General features: G+C 41.6%; 1 protein-coding gene across 1 annotated transcript in view; it reads left to right on the forward strand.

The window, feature by feature from the left end:
* Positions 1-22,707, forward strand: part of TMC2 (transmembrane channel like 2) — an 83,913-nt gene that overhangs the window by 33,007 nt on the left and 28,199 nt on the right. The window contains 6 exon segments of the mRNA XM_049699243.1: positions 1,176-1,266; positions 6,237-6,318; positions 6,721-6,827; positions 11,603-11,701; positions 14,897-15,039; positions 17,314-17,461. Of these exon segments, the coding sequence (XP_049555200.1) occupies positions 1,176-1,266; positions 6,237-6,318; positions 6,721-6,827; positions 11,603-11,701; positions 14,897-15,039; positions 17,314-17,461 (670 nt within the window).

Consider the following 22,707-nt stretch of genomic DNA (forward strand, 5'->3'; position numbering starts at 1 on the left):
TGCGTTTGCACTTTGGAGGTGGTTTAGGTTGTGTTGCCAGCAGGGGGCGCTGTAACAACAGCAGTCAGACACACAGGACCCAATGTCTTCTTCCACCCACCCTGAGATGGACTTCATTCTTATCTACTTGTGTGGGTTTATCCAGTGTTTCCTGATAAACTGTTTCTGTGGGGGGATGGATGGGGGAACCCTGATTTGGAGCACTTGCTGAATCCCATAGTCTAAATACTCCCACCATGGCCGATTTCAAGCTACCAACAGTTTAATAATTTGTTGGCCAAGTTCCAGAATATTTAACAATTGGTTCTCAGAAGCCAGCCCTCACCAGCTCCAGCACACCACCCAGAATATTTAACAGACAAACCCATCCATGTGTTTCCCGTGCGGTCTTCCTTGGATGTTCACTCACCCATCCAGCGTTCATTCACTCCACAAATACCTACTGAATGCTGTACTGGTTTTTTTATTGCTGCTCTAACAAATTACTACAAGCTTAATAGTTTAAGACAATACTCATTTATTAGCTCACAATTCTGTTGGTCAGAAGTCCAACATGGTGTGGCTGGATTCTCTGCTCAGGGTTTCACCAGGTTAAAATCAAGGTATCAGCGGGGCTGTGGTTCCCTCCCCCCTGGGACTTGAGGTCCTCTTCCAGGTTCCCTGATTTTGGTAGAAATTCATTTTCTTCTCTTGCTTTCCAGTGTGGCATCCTCCAGAGGGGCCCCAGCAACAGAGGGTGGAGAATTCTCTTGCTTCTAATTTCTCTGATTTCCCCTTTTGCTGCATCTCTCTCTGACTCTTCTGCCTTCCTCTTCTTTTTCTAAGGGCTCACATGATTATATTGGGCCCTTCCAGACATCCAAGGTAATCTCCCTGGTTTCAAGTCAGTAATCTTAATTACATCTGCAGAATCCTTTGTGCCATTCACCAAGGGGCAAAGGTCATGAAAGCCAAAATTCTGCCTACTGGTGCCTACCATGTTCCAATCACTATTCTTGGCATTTGGGAAACTTCAGTGGACAAAACAGACAAAATGCCCTGCCTTCGTGGAACTTACATTCTAACTAGGGATATAAAACACTTAAGGCTTTCAGCCACATATACACCCTCATAGTTCAGATTTCTTTTGCTTGGGTGTTAATTGAATTTCTGCCTTTTTCCCCCCCGCTAACCAGGGAGGCCCAAGAATTTGTGGAGAAGTATGAAGGAGCCTTGGGAAAGGGGAAAGGCAAGCGACTCTACGCCTATAGGATGCTGATGGCTAAGGTGTGTGGTGCAGAGGCGCAAACCTGTGGGGGGACTTGCTCAACTCCTGAATCTGGGTGACCAATCACAGTGCCTGCCTAGCTTCACCATTTGTGTCCACCTCCCCCAGAATCCTGAACGTGAGGTCCAGTCAACCATTCCAATTTATCCAAGAATGGAAACCAACCGTATCCTGTCCATTTCTCTCTACTTATCTGTGAGGGCTTCAGTATACTTGAGACTTGTTTCCTCTCCAGTGAAGAACTAAACTCACAGAATTAATGATGTTGAATCCACTGGGATCTTATTTTCCAAACCCCCAAATCAAGACTTTGATTTGGTGGAGACCCAGAGGGCCATGGTATAATCAGTGTCATACAGAAGGACAACAGTAGTGTCGACGGGGCATTGGGGGCAGCTCTGGTTTATTGAGTTATGCTGTAACCTGAGCTTCTGATTCAGGCTAGGGTAATGATCTCTAATTGGATATTTAATGTGGAACTTATGGAAGTATTCTTCCTTTACCTACTGATCTGAAAAACTATCATTTTCATCCACTTAATTCTTGTATAGGACCTTTTTTGGAGCTTTTATTTGAATTCATCATTTCAGCTATTGATTAATTCTAATGGCTCATAGGGCTTCCTCCTTTTACCTTTCTTTCTCAGAAATGTTTTGGCCAGTCTTGCCTATGTTTCCATATGCATTTTGTTTTGTTTTCTTTGCATTCTTTTTTTCCACATGCATTTTTAAAATTACTTTGCCAAGTTCCAGTATAGCCCATTGAGATTTTGATTGGAAATTTTTTTAAATCCTTGATTTAATTTGGGAAGATTTATCTGTACAATATTTAGTCTTTACATCTAAGAATACCATACATTTCTCGAGCCTTATTTTTACAACCTTCAGCAAAGTTTGTCATTTTCTTCATATAGATCTTTTCCATGTCATATGTTATTTCTACAAAATTTATGTTTTGGTTGCTTTTGTGAATAGAATCATTTTTCCATTTATTTAATAACTAGAGATACCTGGTATGTAGGAAAGCTACGTATTTGAATATTAATTTTTTTTTCTTTTTTTTGCGTTATGCGGGCCTCTCACTGCTGCGGCCTCTCCCGTTGCGGAGCACAGGCTCCAGACGCGCAGGCTCAGCGGCCATGGCTCACGGGCCCAGCCGCTCTGCAGCATGTGGGATCTTCCCGGCAGGGCACGAACCTGTGTCCCCTGCATTGGCAGGCGGACTGTCAACCACTGTGCCACCAGGGAAGTCCTTGAATATTAATTTTTTAATCTGGTTCCCCTGTTGTGCTCCCTTATTAGTTCTAATCATTTTCATCTGATTGTGTATATAAAGGTGTTTTTCTTGGGTTCTTCTAAATCATTCCTGTCCTAAAGTGTGGGTTAGCAATCCTAGAATAGTTTCAATTGATGATGGTGATAGTGGGTCTCTTTGCTTTTCCATTACTTTAATGAAAATGGCTCTACTGTTTCACACTAAGTTGATGGGAGTTGTTGCCTTGAAATAGATTTTCTTTCTCCCAATAAGAAATTATCCTTTTATTTCTAGTTTAATGACTTCCATTTTATTGGAAATAGATGTTAGATTTTATTAAATACCTTTCCCTTCTGTTCATAAACTTATTTTTATCAGGCACATCTGATTTTTCAAGTATTTTATTTATAATTTTTACATAACTTTTCATAAGAATAATTTGAATTTATGTGTGTACATACGTGCACGTACACTATCTTGGCATATTTTAATATTAGGGCTGCACTTGCTTTATAATATTAAACGAATAGCATCACCTCCTTTTTATGCTGTAAATCAATTTGTACAGCTCATTCATTTTTTTGGAAATTTGAAAGATGACACCCTTAAAACTGTATGGATCAGGAAGCATTTTATAGAATAGCTTGATAATTTTTTAATGTTTTTCCAATTGGTATAGTCAAGTTTTAACTTTTTCTTGGGGCCATTTTGATATTTTATATTCTTCCCCAAATTTGATCATTTCATTAAGATTTTCATATGTATTAACAGAAAGTTGCATATAGGTAGTCCCATAATTTTTGTCATTACATTTTACATATGTTGAGTTTTAATCTCTTTTATTCCTAATTTTGTTTTTTTCTTCCTTTTCAGTTATAGTTGCCTGACAACTATCTATGGGTCGTTTATTAATTTTATCTAAAAACCATTTACCACTTAACAACTGCACACTCAAAACTTTTTTCCCAATTAAGGAATGTGTTCTTCACATATACCTGATAAATGGTCTATTCAATCGTGTTTCTAATCAAACAGTTCTAGCTTCTTTGTTAGCAGAAGGATGGCTGCCAACTCTCCATTCTTTGTATTTACTTTCCTTCATGGTTTTTAATTCTTTGCTTTCTCTCTCTTTGCATTCTCAAAAATTTCTCAGGTTTATTCTCAATATCATTGGATCAATTTTCTTCTGTCTCAAAGTGTAATGTTTATTTTCATTCTATTACTGAACTTTTAGCAACCTTGTAATCAATCCTTCCATACTTCACCTGTAACCTTTTTTTTTTTTCCTCCCCCAGCCACGCCATGCAGCTTGCAGGATCTTAGTTCCCCAACCAAATGCAGAGTCTTAACCACTGGACCGCCAGGGATTTCCCCTCCTGTATTCTTTTTTTTAACTCTCTAAGTGCTAACCTGTACTCTAGAAGCCATATTTTTTGAATCCTACTAAGAATATTGAGCCATCTCTCAAAATTTAATTATGTATCCTGGAGGAAATGCTTTCCAAAAATTTCAAAGAATGGCATCACTTTTTCCTTGTTTTGACGTACTAATTCTCAGGCTTCACTGGTTGTCTTTAGTTATTCAGATCCAGATTTCATCCATGGACAGGATGTGCCTGTGTCTTGTTCGACCACTGTTTGAAATCTGTTTTCCTATATACAGCTGACTAGCAAGATGACATGCACAGCTAGTAACCCAGTCTGAGGACGGCAGCTACCAAATCACACAGCTCTGAGGAAGGGAGTTGGGGGTCTTCTCCCGCCCACGCCCAAGCTCAGTTTTCTGATTCTCTAAACCAATGAAGGAAAGAGCTTCAATGCAGAGCTTCTCCCAGGCCTCTCTCTGCCTCTGCCCCCCGCCCCCAGGCATCATCTTTTCAGGCCAAGATGCCCACAGCCTTGAGGGGCTGTCAGGTGGTTGCCAAGTGATCAACTGGCAGGCTATGTCTCCAGGGGCCTCACTTGACAACATTCATTACTCCATTGGTCCTCTGCCTTGCAAGGCTATATTTTATACTGATTTTATCAGCACCCTGACAGGGGATCTGTCTCTCGGGGGAGGACTCACATTAATAAAGCTTATGAGACTGATATATAAAACCAGATACCAGATTACTAATCTACAAGGAGGAATAACTGGTGCAAGAAATGAAAAAAAAATTTTTTTTCTTTTGCATTACGCGGGCCTCTCACTGTTGTGGCCTCTCCCATTGCGGAGCACAGACTCTGGACGCGCAGGCTCAGTGGCCATGGCTCATGGGCCCAGCCACTCCGCGGCATGTGGGATCTTCCCAGACCGGGGCACGAACCCGTGTCCCCTGCATCGGCAGGCGGACTCTCACCCACTGTGCCACCAGGGAAGCCCAGTGCCTTTTATTTTTGATAGTACAGTTAGTTATATGGGAAACTAAACCATAATCCCAATTCCAATCTATTAATTTGCAATGAAAAAAATTACTGCCATAGAAATCAAAATATTCACAGCCCAGATGATGCGCAAATGCTTTCCTTAGAGACAGACCTAGATAAGAAGCCAAATAAGCCAAAGATGGTTTTTGAGCACAGAATCAGAACTAGGGAAGGGAGAGGAAGCAATGGGGTTGGGGTGTCCATGTCCACCATCTGCCATTCCCCACATCCCTTAATCTGTGGGATCTGTCTTAGGGAGATCTTTGCCGTTATTATCAACCTGTCTTTTGCTTATGAACCCCTCTTCTCCTTGGCATCTGTGAACATTTCCCTCTTCTGACAGGTGGTTTCCTTCCTTATACAGTAATTATCCAATCATGATATAGTCAAAGCCTTCAGGTTTGGAAGCTCGTCTGATTCCTTCAGATAAAATTTCCCTTTTATCCTTTAGCGAATTTACAAAGGAAAATCTCATTTCCTTCATGAGTAAGTTCTTTTGAGACCTTTGTAATAATAGAAACTGATCTGAGGATTTTCTCCCTACTTCCTCTTTGCCTGCTGTTTTCTATGAGGTGTTTTTGGTTTTTTTTCATTCCAAATGGATTTATTTCCAGGGGGTGGGGATGTTGGAGAGAAGCCCCTTGAAGAGTTGACAAACTCTCACGCAGCCGGCAGACAGACAGCTATTCAAGTTTCTGATTGGTACAAAGTGTCGGAGCTGGAATAGACCATGGAAAGGGGCATAATGCCTTCCCAACTACTTTTAGGAAAAAAAAAAAAACAAAAAACAGGCTGCTGTTTCACTAGGAGAAGAATGGGAAGCCACGGGCTGAGATCTCTTTACCACTTCCACCAGCCTTGTAGTTTAGCAACAGTTCCTATCAGATTAAGGCACTTGGCTGTCTGCCAAATGTAGGTATGAGAGTTATGAAATTTCTTTTTTCTCTTGAATTTTTGGTTTAAGATGAAGGAAGTTGTATCAGAGTTTGCTAAGCCAATTTGATTCCCCAAATCATAAATTATACACAGACTTTCTAAGTTCATATGTAAAGTGTCCAAACCTGAAATTTTATCAGCACTATAGACAAATGCAAAGTATTGTGTTGCCCTTGCTTCTCTCTGACTCACACCTGACTTTGGAAAGTGAAGATGTGCACATCCACCTCTGACAGCCTAGGCTCAACAGCTCCAACATGGCAGCCTCACCCACATGTCAACATGTCAACATCTACATGCACCTCCATCTTCCCCTCCAGGCCCAAAGGCAGCGTGTTAATGAACTGAGGGTGTTGCCTGTTTAATTTCAGAAATGGGTCAAGTTTAAAAGAGACTTTGATAATTTCAAGACTCAATGTATTCCCTGGGAAATGAAGATCAAGGACATTGAAAGTGAGTATTTTGGTGTCATTGTTTTTAGTTCATTTGCTGAAGGGTTTTCCAAGGGTTTGGACTGTGTTCTTGACTAACTGATTAGGTTATGTTATAGGTTCTGTTGTACTAGGAAAAAGATGAAAGCAGAAACTAACACACCATTGTAAAGCAATTATACTCCAATAAAGATGTTAAAAAAAAAGAAAAAAGAAAAGAAAAAACTTTGAACTTTGGACTAGTCAGACCAAAATTTAAGATGTGCTTCTTCTCATCGGTTAGGCCCTTTTTTTCATCTAGAAAAAGAAAAGGGATGTATATTCCACAGACTGACATGAAAATTGAATCCATCACACACATAAAGCCCTCCTTTACGTTAATGTCCTTCTGCAACACTTACATCCACCATCTTTCTCTCTTCAGGTCACTTTGGTTCTTCAGTGGCATCATATTTCATCTTTCTCCGATGGATGTATGGAGTTAACCTCGTCCTTTTTGGTTTAATATTTGGTCTAGTCATAATCCCAGAGGTAAGAAAAGAACTGCTTACAACTTCAGATAGTGTTGAGGCTTATCATGACAGCCATCTTCATTTATATAAATCAAATACTCTGTTTTACAAAGAATCCGTCATTCATTTTAAATTCTGTGCTCACATCATTTGCCCAGATAGCCAAGTACAAAGAATGAAACCAAATATTTCCATTTCTGAATTAACAGGTGGACCCTACATTTTTCTACCTTTCATTTTACTTTAAAATTAGTGGAGAATTAATATCTCAGTGAGGTTTTTTTCTCTTTCACCTTGAAAAAAAAAGAGATAGAGTGCATTATATCATAATTTATTACCCCAAAGAAACCCTGCATTTGAATAGCACTCCTCACTGTTCTCCCAGATAAAATCTTATTATGGGTGTAGGTAGATCCTTACCTATAGCTTAGTAATTGAGAGACAAGAAAGGAACAAGTGACCTGTACAAATTTACACAGTAAATTTGTGGTGAATGAGATTCCAGGTTTCCAGAGTGTTGGCCTGGGGCCTTTTCCAGGGGTGCCTGTGGTCCATTAGCGCTTAGCACAGTAATTGCTACAGTCCTGCCTGAACCGTTTGGTGCTTGTGCTGGGTACACAAGTGGATTTACCTTTACAGCCTACAGGGTAATGATATTTATGCATTTAGTATTTTTTCCTTTCAGGTTTATTAATTGGCTCTATGATAGGTTACTGATTCCTACTTTATTACAAATGATTCCATGAGAATATTAGAGTCAACTCTATCTGTAGTCACATCTTTGGGAAACTTTCCTGAACATCTATTTTTCACAAAATTAAAAGACTTCCATGGAATGTGAATTAAATCAGATTAGTTAGAAGAAGTTGAGGGTTTATTATAATAGTACTTGGTAGCAAAGGAGTGTTATATTATTGATAAAACCACTGAATTCTTTTCTACATTACCCAAAGAGTGTACTTACAATTATGTCATTAACTAACCTTTATAGTCCTTTATGTGCACACCTGGAAATCAAGGATTATGAGTCAGTCCACTTTGTCCTATATATATTCTTAAACCATTGTCACTCTCCAATACAGAGATAAAGATTTTATTTTATTTTGTTAAATGATTCCATATGAACATTTTTTAAAATTTTTATTTATTTTTGGCTGCGTTGGGTCTTCGTTGCTGGACGCAGGCTTTCTCTAGTTGCAGCGAGCGGGGGCTACTTCATTGCGGTGCGCGGACTGCTCATTGCGGTGGCTTCTCTTGTTGTGGAGCACGGGCTCTAGGCATGCGGGCTTCAGTAGTTGCAGCACGCAGGCCCTAGAGTGCACGGGCTTCGGCAGTTGCAGGCTGCAGTCTCAGTAGTTGTGGTGCACGGGGTCTAGGGTGCGCGAGCTTCAGTAGTTGTGGCTTATGGGCTGTAGAGCGCAGGCAGTAGTTGTGGCACGTGGGCTTAGTTGCTCCACGGCATGTAGGATCTTCCCGGATCAGGGATTGAACCTGTGTCCCCTGCACTGGCAGGTGGATTCTTAACCACTGCACCACCAGGGAAGTCCCCAGAGATAAAGATTTTAAACCTTCTGGCAAATGTGTACAAATGCTCTTGAAAACAAATCTGGTTCTCCCCAGTATTGTCAGAAGTTAAATAGAAGTTTTACTTCTCCCCTCCATAGCCAAGGAGGAGATAGTTTTCCCCAGTAGTTACTGGGGAAATTTACTCTCACAGACTCTTTGCTTTCTTCCTGGGAGTTTTTGATTCCAAATAGATTTATTTCCATGAGAACAGATTACATTTAAATGCTGTAGGCCTATGAGACATCACTAGAATTTTGCTATACAGTGGTCCAGAAAGGCAGTGTTTTGGGAAAGGTGAATAATTTTTAAAACACTGAGGTTTTATTTTTCCTCAAAGAAAATATTACATTTTATATAATTTATATAAATTGATATAATTTATAAATATTTCCTATCAAGGGGACATTTGTTTGAAACAATGAAAATTTAGTGATTGTTGCATTCCAATGAAGCAGCCAAGACCTGAACTGTTCAGGAAAGAACACCTTGATTTGATTGGCAGGTGTTTGGGAAGCCGTCTTGGAGTAGGTTGGGAGAAAGAAGAGAAAGAGAGAGACAGGAAAGAGTAGAACAGACAAGACTTGATGATAGGTTGGATAACAGCAGTTGAGAATGTGGGGTATCCTAAGATGCCCTCTTAATTAGGATAGTGGGAAATTGGCTTCATGGGAATCTGACACATCCAAATTCACTGCAGGTAGAGTAGAGGAGATGACCTGTTTGTTCAAGGACACGGCTAACTTCAGGGCCCAAAGGTTTTAAGCCTAAACCTAATGATCAGATATTCCTATGGCTCATGGCTGTTTTAAGGCTAACCACAGTGACTCAGAGGGTCTAGGAATAAGAATATTAGAAGTGCTCAAATGTTAGACAACTTTAACAGAATTTTTCCTCATACTCATCTTCTTTTGCCACAAATCCTTGATACATTTTAATGGAATCAAACTTCTCTGAATGCTTGAGTGAATCTTGTTCAGCTTTAATGACAACTGCCGGCAGATCCCAGAATGCCTTCATGGTCCCAGGAGTGCCCTCAGTTATGCTGCAGGAGCTCGCTATCAAGGCCTTGCTACACAATGAGCTCATGTATTTCTTGTCTTAACATGGGCTGCATATGAAAATCACTTGGGGAGTTTTTTTTTAAATATGAAGTCCAATCAATTGAATCTGAATCTCTGAGAAGGTGGCTCTGGCGTCCCTATTTTAAAAGTTCCTATGGTAGGCAGGCATCTGAGATTGCCGCCAGTGATCCTCTTCTCCTGGTAGCATGCCCTTGTATAATCAATCCCCTCCACCTGAGTAAAGCCTAGACCTTGTGGCATGCTTTTAACAAATAGAATATAACCAAAGTGACAGGCTGTCACTTACATGATTAGGTTATAAATGACTGTGACTTCCATGTGGCATTTTCTCTTGGTTCCCTTCTTGGCTCGCATGCTTTGATGAAGCAACCTGCCAGACTGGAGAGGCCCACTGGAACAGAACTCAGTGTGGCCTTTGGACAAGAGCCAGCAAGGAACTGAGGCCCTCAGTCCAACAGCCCATGAGGAACTAAATCTTGCCGACAATTACGGGAGTGCATCTGGAATCAGATCCTCCCCCACCAGGCCTTCAGATGAGACCAAAGCCCTGGCAGACACCTTGACTGAAGCCTGTGAAAGACCCTGAAGCAAAGGACCCAGCTAAGCCCATCGCAGGTTCCTGACCTGCAGAAACGAGGAGATAGTTTTATGGTAATTTGATACACAAAAATAGATGACAAATACAGCTCCCCAAGTGATCCTAATATGCAGCCAGGGTGTACATTGCTGGTGTACCTTAATTAATTTAATTAAATAATTCTTTAAAATATCTTGTAAGTTCTGCTCTAGGGTTCACATAGGCAGCACTCAGTCAGTAAGCCTCATATGGGTACTTCCTCTAAAAATAACTATTAAAACTTTCAGATATATGGAAAGGTATAAAGAATGAGCCCATTTGCCTGCCACTAAGTTTAAAAATAAAAAATTACACACACACTAGAGTCCTCCATCTACTTCTCCCCAATTATGTTACCCACATAACTCTCACAAGTAATCACTCTCCTGAACTTTCCATTTCAACTTACATTTTAAAATGTATTGGCTTAAAGTTAAATAACATAGTTTCTTTTTTTTTAAATCACTCATGTATCTGAAGTTATATTCCCTTTTGCATGATAGTGTAATTTTTTCCTCTCTCATTTACATTTGTTGATTCTCTGACATGTTGCATGCCGCAGCTAGGGATTCCGTGTGCTGCAACTAAAGATCCCACATGTGGTAACGAAGATCCTGCATGCCACAGCTAACACCCAGAGCAGCCAAATAAATAAATATTTTTAAAAAATATATGTGACTGAATAAACAGGAAAGCACATTCCTGGAAGGGAAAACTTAATATCATAAAAAAGATCAATCCTTCCTAAATCAATATGTAAATTTAATACAATCCTTATTTTTTAAATAATTAAGGCTGTGAATCAAGTCATATATATAAAGGGGTATTAATAATAGAATTATGTACACATGAAGAACTAGAAATACTCCAATTAGTCCAACAGTAGGGGATTTGTAAGTAAGGTTATGGTACATACATGTGATTAGATATTTTAAAGTCATTTTATTTTGAAAAATACCATATGCCATAGGGAATTGGTCATAAAATAATATTAAGCTAGATAATCAAGCTAAAACGTATATAAAACTCAGAAACTCTGAAAGGAAATACATGAATATTTAACAGTCATTATCTTTAGGATGTGAAGGTGACAGGTAATTTTTTAAACATTCTTCTATACTTTTTCACATTTTCTACAATGAGTATGTAATACTTTTAATTACTTTTTTTTTTTTTTTGCGGTATGCGGGCCTCTCACTGCTGTGGCCTCTCCCGTTGCGGAGCACAGGCTCCGGACACGCAGGCTCAGCGGCCATGGCTCACGGGCCCAGCCGCTCCACGGCACGTGGGATCTTCCCGGACCAGGGCATGAACCCGTGTCCCCTGCGTCGGCAGGCGGACTCTCAACCACTGCACCACCAGGGAAGCCCGAGTATGTAATACTTTTAAAATCAGGAAAATGATTAATGTTATTTAAAGGAAAAAGAATGGATATTCCTGCTCTGAGAAGAGATTTAACCCACTATGTGCACATCTCCGTGTGTTTGTATCTTCTCCACGTGTAATTGTGTCGTTCTGTCCCAACACAAGGTGCTGATGGGCATGCCCTATGGAAGTATACCCAGAAAGACAGTGCCTCGGGCTGAGGAAGAAAAAGCCATGGATTTTTCCGTCCTTTGGGATTTTGAGGTACCAACATGCCAATGCACTTCCATTTTGTGATTGTGGATAAGTGTGAAGTGTTTAATTATTGGAAAGCCAGTGCTTTAACCAAATGGGATCATAGCACTGTGCAAAATGAGCTAGCCAACCATGTCCTCCTAGGCCCCCTTCGTGGGTCCTTTTATCACACACTCTGATAAACGTGACTTCCCCATGAGGCCACTGGTCCCCGCATTCTGCCAGATCTATGTAAGGTGATATTACACGATGGTTTTATCTCGGCATAACCACAGTAAGACCCCCGGGCTATTGCCAGTCCAGCCTTTCCCCAACCTTCACGTGACATCTTCAACTGAATATCCTACCTGCTTCTCAAGTCCAACAACTATCCAACCAAACCTACATCACTTTTTCCCATTTCATTTATTGGAACCACTGTTCATCCAGCCATTCAAGTCTGAAACCTGAAAGTCATCCCACATTTCCTCTCCTCACCACCACCCCTCACATCAAATCACTCACTAAATCTGAGCCTATCTACTAAACGTTTCTTACACCAGTCTCCTTTTCTCCATCCCTCGCACCTCTCCTCAAACCTCACTGTTCCAGGACCACTGTCAGAATCACTACCTCTCCTCCCTGCCTTGGCTTGTCTCCTCAAATCTCCATTCCCTCTGCTGCCAGGTGACCTTTCTAAAATGTAAACCTGACCCTGTCACTCCCCACCTCCGATATTCATTTATTCCCACTCCCAGATGGAATAAAGCCGAGTGTTCTGAATTGGGTTTACAAAAGAATTGTTCATGACCTGGCTGCCCTCTACCTCTCCAGTCCCAGTCCCATGTCTGTCTAAGACCTCACACTTCATGCCTCAATATTATCAACTTTCGGGGAAGTCCAGTGCCTCCCTGCCTTTGCTCACGATCCTATGCCTGGAACATCCCTCCCTCTTTTTGGAATCCTCATACCCCCGTGCCTCTGGGGGCCTTGGTCTGCAGCTCCAAGGAGTTCCAGAGGCAGGAGGACTGGCTGTGGTGGTTCAAGCAACACATCTTGCTGCTGCCATCCTTCACTCTCATAGTCAGATTCAAGACACCTCAGAAATGTGCGAAAGTAAGTTGGAGTATTTTTCTAAGTCATTTGGAACAGGGGTGTTCCAAATAACTACTATACCACTAAGAATTACTACTACCACTATATGCTACTACTAAGAATTTCCTTTATTCTTTATTTCACCCAAGGGCCGCTGTTGAAATGTCCTATCCACTCAAAACCAACAATTTATTCAGCAACAATCCCATGTTGTATTTGTTGTTGTTGCCAAGGATAAATTTTTATTTTTCAAGTAAAAATTAAAATTTTGGAAAACTTATATCCATCACCATGACAGTGGCAGTTTCTCAGTAGTTAAATACTTTTCTGATGAGATCAATGGAGATATTAACAGTGTGATTTTTTTTATATTGTATAAGAAATGTGTCAACATTTGGCATATGTTCACAACTCAATGAACCATTACTTTCCAGATGACCAATACATGATGTTACAAAATCATGTGTGAGTAAAAGATCCCACATCTTGATAGTAAAAGATAGAGCAATAGATTTTTAAAAACTATATTTTGAGATAATTTTAGACTTACAGAACAGTTACATAAATAGTACAGAGAGTTCCCATATACCCTTCACCCATTCACCTTATGATAACATCTCATATACCCATAGAACAATTATCAAAACTAAGAAATTAATCTTGATACAATATCATTAACTAAAATATAATATTTATTTGTATTTCACCAGTTTTTCCACTAATGTTCTTTTTCTATCCCAGGACCCAACTCACAATCTCACATTGATTTAATAGTCACATCTCCTTACTCTCCTCCGATCTGTGACTGTTCTCTGTCTTTCAGTGACCTTGACACTTTTGAATAGTGCTGGTCAGTTGTTTGCCCCTGAATTTGGGTTTGTCTGATGTTCTCTCATGATTGTATTAAGCTTATGCATTGTTGGGGAGGTAGCGTGCCTTTCTCAGAGTGTCAAATCAGGGTTACATTATGTTGACCACTTGGTTAAAGTGATATCTGCCAGAATTTGGGCTTCCCTGGTGGTGCAGTGGTTGAGGGTCCGCCTGCCGATGCAGGGGCCACGGGTTCGTGCTCTGGTCTGGGAAGATCCCACGTGCCGCGGAGTGGCTGGGCCCGTGAGCCATGGCCTCTGAGCCTGCGTGTCCGGAGCCTGTGCTCCGCAACGGGAGAGGCCACAACAGTGAGAGGCCCGCGTACCACAAAAAAAAAAAAAAAAAAATAGTGATATCTGCCAGAATTCTCTGCTGTAAAGTTAGTATTTTTCCCTTTTTAATTACTTAGTATTGGGGGGAGAGCAATGGATCTTAAGGTATGAAAAAGTTCATTATGTGATTCATATTCCACATTGCAACTAACCTTTAAGAAATAACTATTTAGTTATTGGGTTGAGGTATGATATCGAAGAAGAAATAGCCCCAAGTATATGAAAAAATACTATTAAAATTTGGCTCCCCTGTCCAACTACATATCTGTGTGAGGCCAGAATAATCCCGTTTTATATTCAGCAAAGACATAAAAGAAGTACTAAAGTTATAAATTAATTTTACACCTAAATAATTATACCTAAAAAGTGTGCTAATTACACGTAAAGCCAATTATACCAAAAACCAAAACCAAAATGAAACTTGAAGCTCAGGTTAGATTGTGAGCCTTATCACATAGTTTTCTTTAGAAGTTTTGAAATACTGAGAAAGTTCACGGACTCCCTTCTAGTTCCAGAGTGTTAAATTAAGACCCTGAGCACTGGGTGGGGGTTGGAGGGGGAATTTGGAGCCGTGTGTGCATGTGCACACAGACACACAGACACACACACACACACACACACACACACACACACCCCTTATCCCTAATTCGTCCTGAATGTTAACAACACTCTCCTCCCCGTGCTGTGTCTCCATGCACTCTGTGTAACGGAGAAATAGACAGGAGAAAGACGAGGGGAGACGCGGAGACAGGCATAGACTCTGGGGCAACTGGGGGAGTGAAGGGAAGAACAGGAACATCGAGAACCCTTCCTTCCTCCCCTCCGGCTCCCGTCACACCCGAGAAAGAAACCCCAGGTCGATGGAAGCGTCCGATGACGGTCACTTTGAGCTTACAAACCCAGAGCATTTGGCTTTGCTGCCCCACAGGGCTACATCAAGTATTCCGCTCTCTTCTACGGCTACTACAACAACCAGAGGACCATCGGGTGGTTGAGGTACAGGTTACCCATGGCTTACTTCATGGTGGGGGTCAGCGTGTTCGGCTACAGCCTGATGATCGTCATTAGATCGTAAGTATGACTGTCTCATTTACAGGCTTTTAATTTTCTTCCCAGAAACAGCCCACTCCTGTGGCCACACTGTGCCTACTTACCTTCTTGTTGGGGATTTAGAGAGAAAACAAGGAAACAAATAAAGCAAATGCAGATTGTCATATGGGGTATAAAAGACATAGACAGGGTAATGTGGGAAGTTCTGGGAAATGGGATAGACAAGTCCTTTAGAGGAGGCTGGGCACAGCACTTTAGACAAAGCAAGAGTATGTGCAAAGGCCCTGAGGCAGCAAATATCCTACTGAGTCCCCAAAACTGTCAAAAAAAACAGTGTGGCTTGAAAGGGAACATGTACCCTAATTAAGGAGAGGCTGGAGAAGTTTCCAAGGCCTGTTTCTGTTTTCCCCAGAGCCCAGCATCCTCAGAAAAACCCTCTGCTTCTCTGTCTAGCTGGCATGTGAGAACTGAACTGGTGCCTACAAAGATACAATGAGGCTAAACCAGTGTATATGGCAGTGAGTAACCTTGGTGTCCTCTCCAGCCCCAACTCTACTTGTCTCTGTGGTCAGAAATGGCTTTTTAATATGTCTGTGCCTCTTAATTCATGTTCTCTGAAGAAAAACTTTGGCCCAGCCCATGAACTGCCTTCTTCTAAGTCAGAGGACCCCAGTTAGCACAGGCTGTGCAGGGTGGGGACACAGTCTGTGCACAGACCTGACCACCAGGCCCACTCACCCTTCAGCAGAGCCACAAGTGAAGAACAGGGCCGCTGTGTGTCCACAAGAAACAGAGCACCCTTGAAGCCCGGCTAGAACCCCTGGAAAGCGGAAAGCAATGTGCGGGCCCAGCTGGGTTTTCTATCTCATCGTCTCAGGGGAAAATGCTGCTGTTTACAAGAGCCTGCCTGGCACAAGACGGTGACCACTAGGTGACATGTGGCTGCCCAGCTCTATCAAACAAAAGGAAAAAAAAAAAAGGAGACAGGCGAGACAGGCTTGGTTTTATTCTTAGCCTTCACATTGCTATGTTTTTCCCTGTCAGATTTAAGGATATGGAATGTTTCTCTGTTGAACCAAAAAATTAGCTAAGGCAACCAGGCCCCTGGAACTGCAAATCCCAAAAGCCCAACACATCAGATAGAGTCAAAGAGGGGCAACCCCACCCTTTTACACATCAGATAGAGTCAAAGAGGGGCAACCCCACCCCCATTGTATCTGATGGGACCCCTGCCTGGGATTCCATGGTTCCCACGGGGCTGATCTCCAGGAAGCACAAAGAGAGTGATACCAACCAGGGCTCTTGGCTTCCTTAATCAGTAGAAATTGACTAGAGGCCAGATGAGAAATTCAGGCAAGCCTTTCCTGGGGCCGCTGCTGCAGCAGTGGAGGAGCAAGAACAAACAGCAGGTTCCCTTGCTTGCTCACTGAGGGGGGGAAAGCTTGTTTCTTATATGGGGTGAAGGTAGGGGCGTGTCCAGGGGTCAGGCCAGAGGTGTGGCTTAGGTGTTTTGCCCATCCCTTAGGTGGTGTGTGCAGGCATGCTCAGTACTCTGCTTTTGCTCCCAATGCCCTGTTTTTGCTCCTGGCTCTTCATAAATGGCAGTTGGGTTTTTTTTTGTTTTTTGTTTTGTCTTTTTGTATCTTTTGGGTCCAGAATTTGCCCCAACTGAGCATGCACACAGTTATTTTTAGTCCCATATAGTTTCTTTGTATTTTGTAGCTCAAGGAGAGGTGTGTCCAGCACTGCAGCAAAGGGTCCCAGGTCCCAGGCCTGTCTCAGAGGATGAGGACAGGTAGGAGGAAATAGGGGGCTATCAAGGCAGGTCCAAGGTACTTTCCTCCGAGCTTGCTTAAGAAAAAGATGTGCGTATTATCTGGTTGTAGTACTAACCGCCTCAGGGCTTATTGAATTTTACATCAGAAAAATATGATTTTTATCCAAGAAAACAGATGAATTAGAAGGGGATATTCTCTGTGAGAATGAAGAGTTCTAAAACATTTGCAGGTGAGTCAAGCTGCAAGACATCAGATGTCAGGGTAGAAAACATGGTTAGTGTTTTCTGTACCCTGCAGACTCCTTGTTACGCAGTTGACACCATGTGTGCTCGCAGGGGACTCTGAATTTGGGGGGAAGGTGCTCTGGCTATCGGTAGCCTGATTCAAATCCATCTTGGCTCTTTCCCTTCACTGGATATCTGCCACCTGTGCCCAAGACTAGCTTAGGCCAGGTTTCCTTTGGGCTGACACAGTAGACACAGGGGCAGACATAACAACAGCAGTGTGCACCCTACAGGATGGCCGGCAACACCCAGGGCAGCACGAACGACGGGGAGAGCGATAACTTCACATTCAGCTTCAAGATGTTCACCAGCTGGGACTACCTGATCGGGAATTCAGAGACGGCCGACAACAAATACGCCTCCATCACCATCAGCTTCAAGGTAGTCGCTTCAGGGCCATTCCCACTTCCCGGGGGAACTTTGGGTCCCTCCTGTCATTGGGAGACTTCTCCCAGCTGGGGCATGGGAAATAAGATCCCTGATTAATTTGTGGTAAGAGCTTTACCAGAAGTGGGAGCATAGCTCTCAAGCCTTCAAGAAAGAATGTTCATGGCTGGTACCCACCATCTGTTTCTTAACATGGCAGAGAATCATGGAGCTGGTCCCTGGTTCCGCCTCTTTCCTCATGGAACTGCTTTCTGCTGGAGGAAGTGAAAGGACACACTTGGGGCAGCCATTCTCAACATTTACACATGTTTGCATAATCTAAGGAGCATTAAAAATCTTCTGGGCCCCACCCCTAGAGATTCTGGTGTAATTGGTCTGGGGTGGGGTCCTGGCATTGGTTTTTTTGTTTTGTTTTGTTTTGTTTTGTTGCGGTATGCGGGCCTCTCACTGTTGTGGCCTCTCCCGTTGCGGAGCACAGGCTCAGCGGCCATGGCTCACGGGCCCAGCTGCTCTGCGGCATGTGGGATCTTCCCGGACCGGGGCACAAACCCTTGTCCCCTGCATCGGCAGGTGGACTCTCAACCACTGCACCACCAGGGAAGCCCCTGGCATTGGTTTTTTAAAAAATCCCCCAAGAACACCCACAAAGAGTTGAGAACCCGGTTTGGGGGTGTGGGAATAAAGGAATCAATTAAGTGTACAACTCCACACTTAATTATCTATTAATTTGTTCACAAGAGAGATATGAGGTGGCCTACAGAATATAGAACGAAAACAAGCCTGAGGTGAGCAGATGAATGAAGGCAGAAGCAGTGCACATCTCACTTTTCCCTCCATGACTGTAAAAACCATTCAGATTTCTTTTTTATTTATTTATTTATAACATCTTTATTGGAGTATAATTGCTTTACAATGGTGTGTTAGTTTCTGCTTTATAACAAAGTGAATCAGCTATACATATACATATATCCCCATATCTCCTCCCTCTTGCCTCTCCCTCCCACCCTCCCTATCCCACCCCCCTAGGTGGTCACAAAGCACCGAACTGATCTCCCTGTGCTATGTGGCTGCTTCCCACTAGCTATCTATTTTACGTTTGGTAATGTATATATGTCCATGCCACTCTCTCACTTTGTCCCAGCTTATCCTTTCCCCTCCCCTTGTCCTCAAGTCCATTCTCTACGTCTGCGTCTTTATTCCTGTCCTGCCCCTAGGTTCATTAGAACCTTTTTTTTTTTTTTTATATTCCATGTATATGTGTTAGCGTACAGCATTTGTTTTTCTCTTTGTGACTTACTTCACTCTGTATGACAGACTCTAGGTCCATCCACCTCACTACAAATAGAGTTCTTTTTTTTTAATTGAAGTATATTTGATTTACAATGTTGTGTTAATTTCTGTTGTATAGCAAAGTGATTCCATTATACATATATATTCATTTTCATATTCTTTTCCTAGGTTACTACAAGTTATTGAATATAGTTCCCTGTGCTATACAGTAGGACCTTGTTGTTTGTCTATTTTGTATATAGTAGTTTGCATCTGCTAATCCCAAACTCCTAATTTACCCCCCCCTTTCTCCTTTAGTAACCATAAGTTTGTTTTCTATGTCTACGAGTCTGTTTCTGTTTTGTAAATAAGTTCATTTGTGTCATATTTTAGATACCACATATAAGTGATATCATATGGTATTTGTCTTTCTGTTTCTGCCTTACCTCACTTAGCATGATGATCTCTAGGTCCATCCATTATTTCATTCTTTTATATGGCTGGGTAATATTACATTGTGTGTGTGTGTGCGTGTGTGTACGCCACATCTTCTTTATCCATTCATCTGTCAATGTACTCTTAGACTGCTTCCATGTCTTGGTGCTTATAAATAGTGCTGCAATGAACATTGGGGGTGCATATATCTTTTCAAATTAGAATTTTTGTCTTTTCCAGATATATGCCCAGGAGTGGGATTGCTGGATCATGTGGTAACTCTATGTTTAGTTTTACTATTCTCCACAGTGGCTGCAGTTCCCACCAACAGCATAGGAGGGTTCCCTTTTCTCCACACCCTCTCCAGCATTTATTATTTGTAGACCTTTTAATGATGGCCATTCTGACAGGTATGAGGTGATACCTCATTGTAGTTCTGATTTGCATTTCTCTGATAATTAGCATGTTGAGCATCTTTTCATGTGCCTGGTGGCCATCTGTATGTTTTCTTAAAAACCATTCAAAGTTCTTGATAGTCCTCAAAAAAAAAGATAAATAAAGTTCTTGATAGTCCAGTGCTTCTCCTGTCTGATCAGTCAGACTTTTTTACCCCAGGACCTTGCAGAGGTCAGATCTACACCGCAACGGTGCTTGGTTGTCTTGCCTTCTTCTCTCTCTTCTCCCTGGCCCTTCTGGGAGGAGAAGTGGGCTGCTGCCCACTGATACCAATCGTTGCCTACAGAAGACAGGTACACCCACCAGGGACAGGGCTTGGGTTCAGCAACTCACTACATGGGTTTCATGAGCCCCAGAGTCAGCTTGGCAGTGGGTAGAGCAGGGAGCGGGCTCAGTTCTCCTTCTCCTTCTTCTCAGCAATGCGAAGCCTGTGGTGGAGCATCCAAGGGCAGGGTAGGGGTCAACAAGGGCTTTGACCCTTCCTTCGGGACCACTAGAGAGAGATAAAGAAGGTCAATGCCTGTGAAGCACTTTGAACATATGGGAAGGAGAAGGCCTTCCCTCTGAGTCTGTTAAAAACCACTTATATAACAGGACACATGTCGTGAGAACTGTGTACGTTAATGTATACTAACTACCTGATGAGTTAGTTGAAACTGAACCCGAACACAATAACTGTTAATTGATTGAAAAATCTCCTTCCTTCTCCCAAGGCAATAGAAATAAAAACAAAAATAAACAAATGGCACCTAATCAAACTTACAAGCTTTTGCACAGCAATGAAAACCATAAACAAAACAAAAAGACAACCTACAGAATGGGAGAAAATATTTGCAAATGATGCAACCGACAAGGGCTGAATTTCCAAAATATACAAACAGTGCATACAACTCAACAGCAAAAAAACAAACAACCCTATCCAGAAATGGGCAGAAGACCTAAATAGACATTTCTCCAAAGAAGACATACAGATGGCCAATAGGCACATGAAAAGATGCTCAACATCACTAATTATTAGAGAAATGCAAATCAAAACTACAATGAAGTACCACCTCACACGAGGTGGAGAAAAGGGAGAAAAGGGAACCTTCCTACACTGTTACTGGGAATGTAAGTTGGTGCAGCCACTATGAAAACAGTATGGACGTTCCTCAGAAAACTAAAAATAGAATTACCATATGAGCCAGCAATCCCACTCCTGTGCATGTATCCAGACAAAACTGTAATTCAAAAAAGATACATGCACCCCTATGTTCATAGCAGCACTATTCACAGTAGCCAAGACATGGAAACAACCTAAATGTCCATTGATAGATGAATGGATAAAGAAGATGTGGTACAATGGAATACTACTCAGCCATATAAAAGAACAAAATAATGCCATTTGCAGCAACATGAATGCAACTAGAGATTATCATATTAAATGAAGTAAGTCAGAAAGAGAAAGACAAACACCATATGATATCACTTACATGTGGAATCTAAAAAATGACACAAATGAACCTATCTAGGAAACAGAAAGAGACTCATGGACATAGAGAACAGACTTGTGGTTGCCAAGGGGGAGGGAGGTGGGGGAGGAATGGGAGTGGGAGGTTGGGGTTAGCAGATGGACGCTTTTATATATAGAATGGATAAACAACAAGGTCCTACCATATAGCACAGAGAGCTATATTCAATATCCTATGATAAACCATAATGGAAAAAGAATATTTTTTTAAAGAATGTATATATGTATATATATATATATATATATATATATATATATAACTGAATCACTTTGCTGTACAGTAGTAATTAACACAACATTGTAAATCAACTACACTTCAATTAAAAAAAAATCTCCCAGGTACTTTGGTGTCCGGGAGACCTCATTTTCCATCCTGGCTCTGCCATGTACTAATTGTGTCTTTCTATGAAAAACTTACTAATGCAGGATACAAGGTTAATAATAAAAAATCTATTGTATTTTTATACACTAGCAGCAAATAATTAGAAAATAATTTAATTCCATTTTCAATAAAATGACATAAAGTACAAAAAATTCCAAGGAATATAGATTTAACAACAATAACAACAAAATGTGTGACTGCCTACACCAAAAAGTACAAAACATTGCTGAAAGGAATTAAGAAGCTCTAAATAAATGGAAAAATATACCATGCCCATGGATTAGAACAGAGGTCAGCAAACTATGGGCCAGGGTCCAAATCCAGCCTGCTGCCTTTTTTTTTTTTTTTTTTTTTTTTTGCGGTACGCGGGCCTCTCACTGCTGTGGCCTCTCCCGCTGCGGAGCACAGGCTCCGGCCGCGCAGGCTCAGCGGCCATGGCTCACGGGCCTAGCCGCTCCACGGCATGTGGGATCTTCCCGGACCGGGACACGAACCCATGTCCCCCGCATCGGCAGGCGGACTCTCAACCACTGCGCCACCAGGGAAGCCCTGCCTGTTTTTGTAAATAAGATTTTATTGCGACAAAGTCATGCTCATTTATTTATATATTATCTATAGATGCTTTCATGTTACAGAGACATAGTTGAATAGCTATGAGAGAGACCACGTGGCTTGCAAAACCAAAAATATTTGCTATCTGGTTTTCTAATAGAAAAAATCTTGGCCAGAACTTTTTAATTAAAAAAGCCAGCCCCCTGGGCTTCCCTGGTGGCGCAAGGGAATATAATTGACATACAGCACTGTATTAGTTTAAGGTGTACAGCATAATGCTTTGACTTACATACATCATGAAATTATTACCACAATAAGTTTAGTGAACATCCATCATCTCGTATAGATACAAAATTAAAGAAATAGAAAAAAAAATTTTTTCCTTGTGATGAGAATTCCGGATTTACTCTAACAACTTTCATATATAACATACAGCAGTGTTAATTATATTTAACATGTACCTTACATCCCTAGTACTTATTTATCTTGTAACTAGAAGTTTGTATCTTTTGACTGCCTTCCTCCAGTTCTCCCTCCATCCACCCCATCCCACACCTCTGGTAACCACAAATCTGATCTCTTTTTCTATAAGTTTGTTTGTTTGTTTGTTTGTTTGTTGAGTACAATTGACTTACA

The sequence above is a fragment of the Orcinus orca genome, chromosome 16, assembly GCF_937001465.1.
Source record: "Orcinus orca chromosome 16, mOrcOrc1.1, whole genome shotgun sequence".
NCBI classification, from domain to species: Eukaryota; Metazoa; Chordata; class Mammalia; order Artiodactyla; family Delphinidae; genus Orcinus; species Orcinus orca.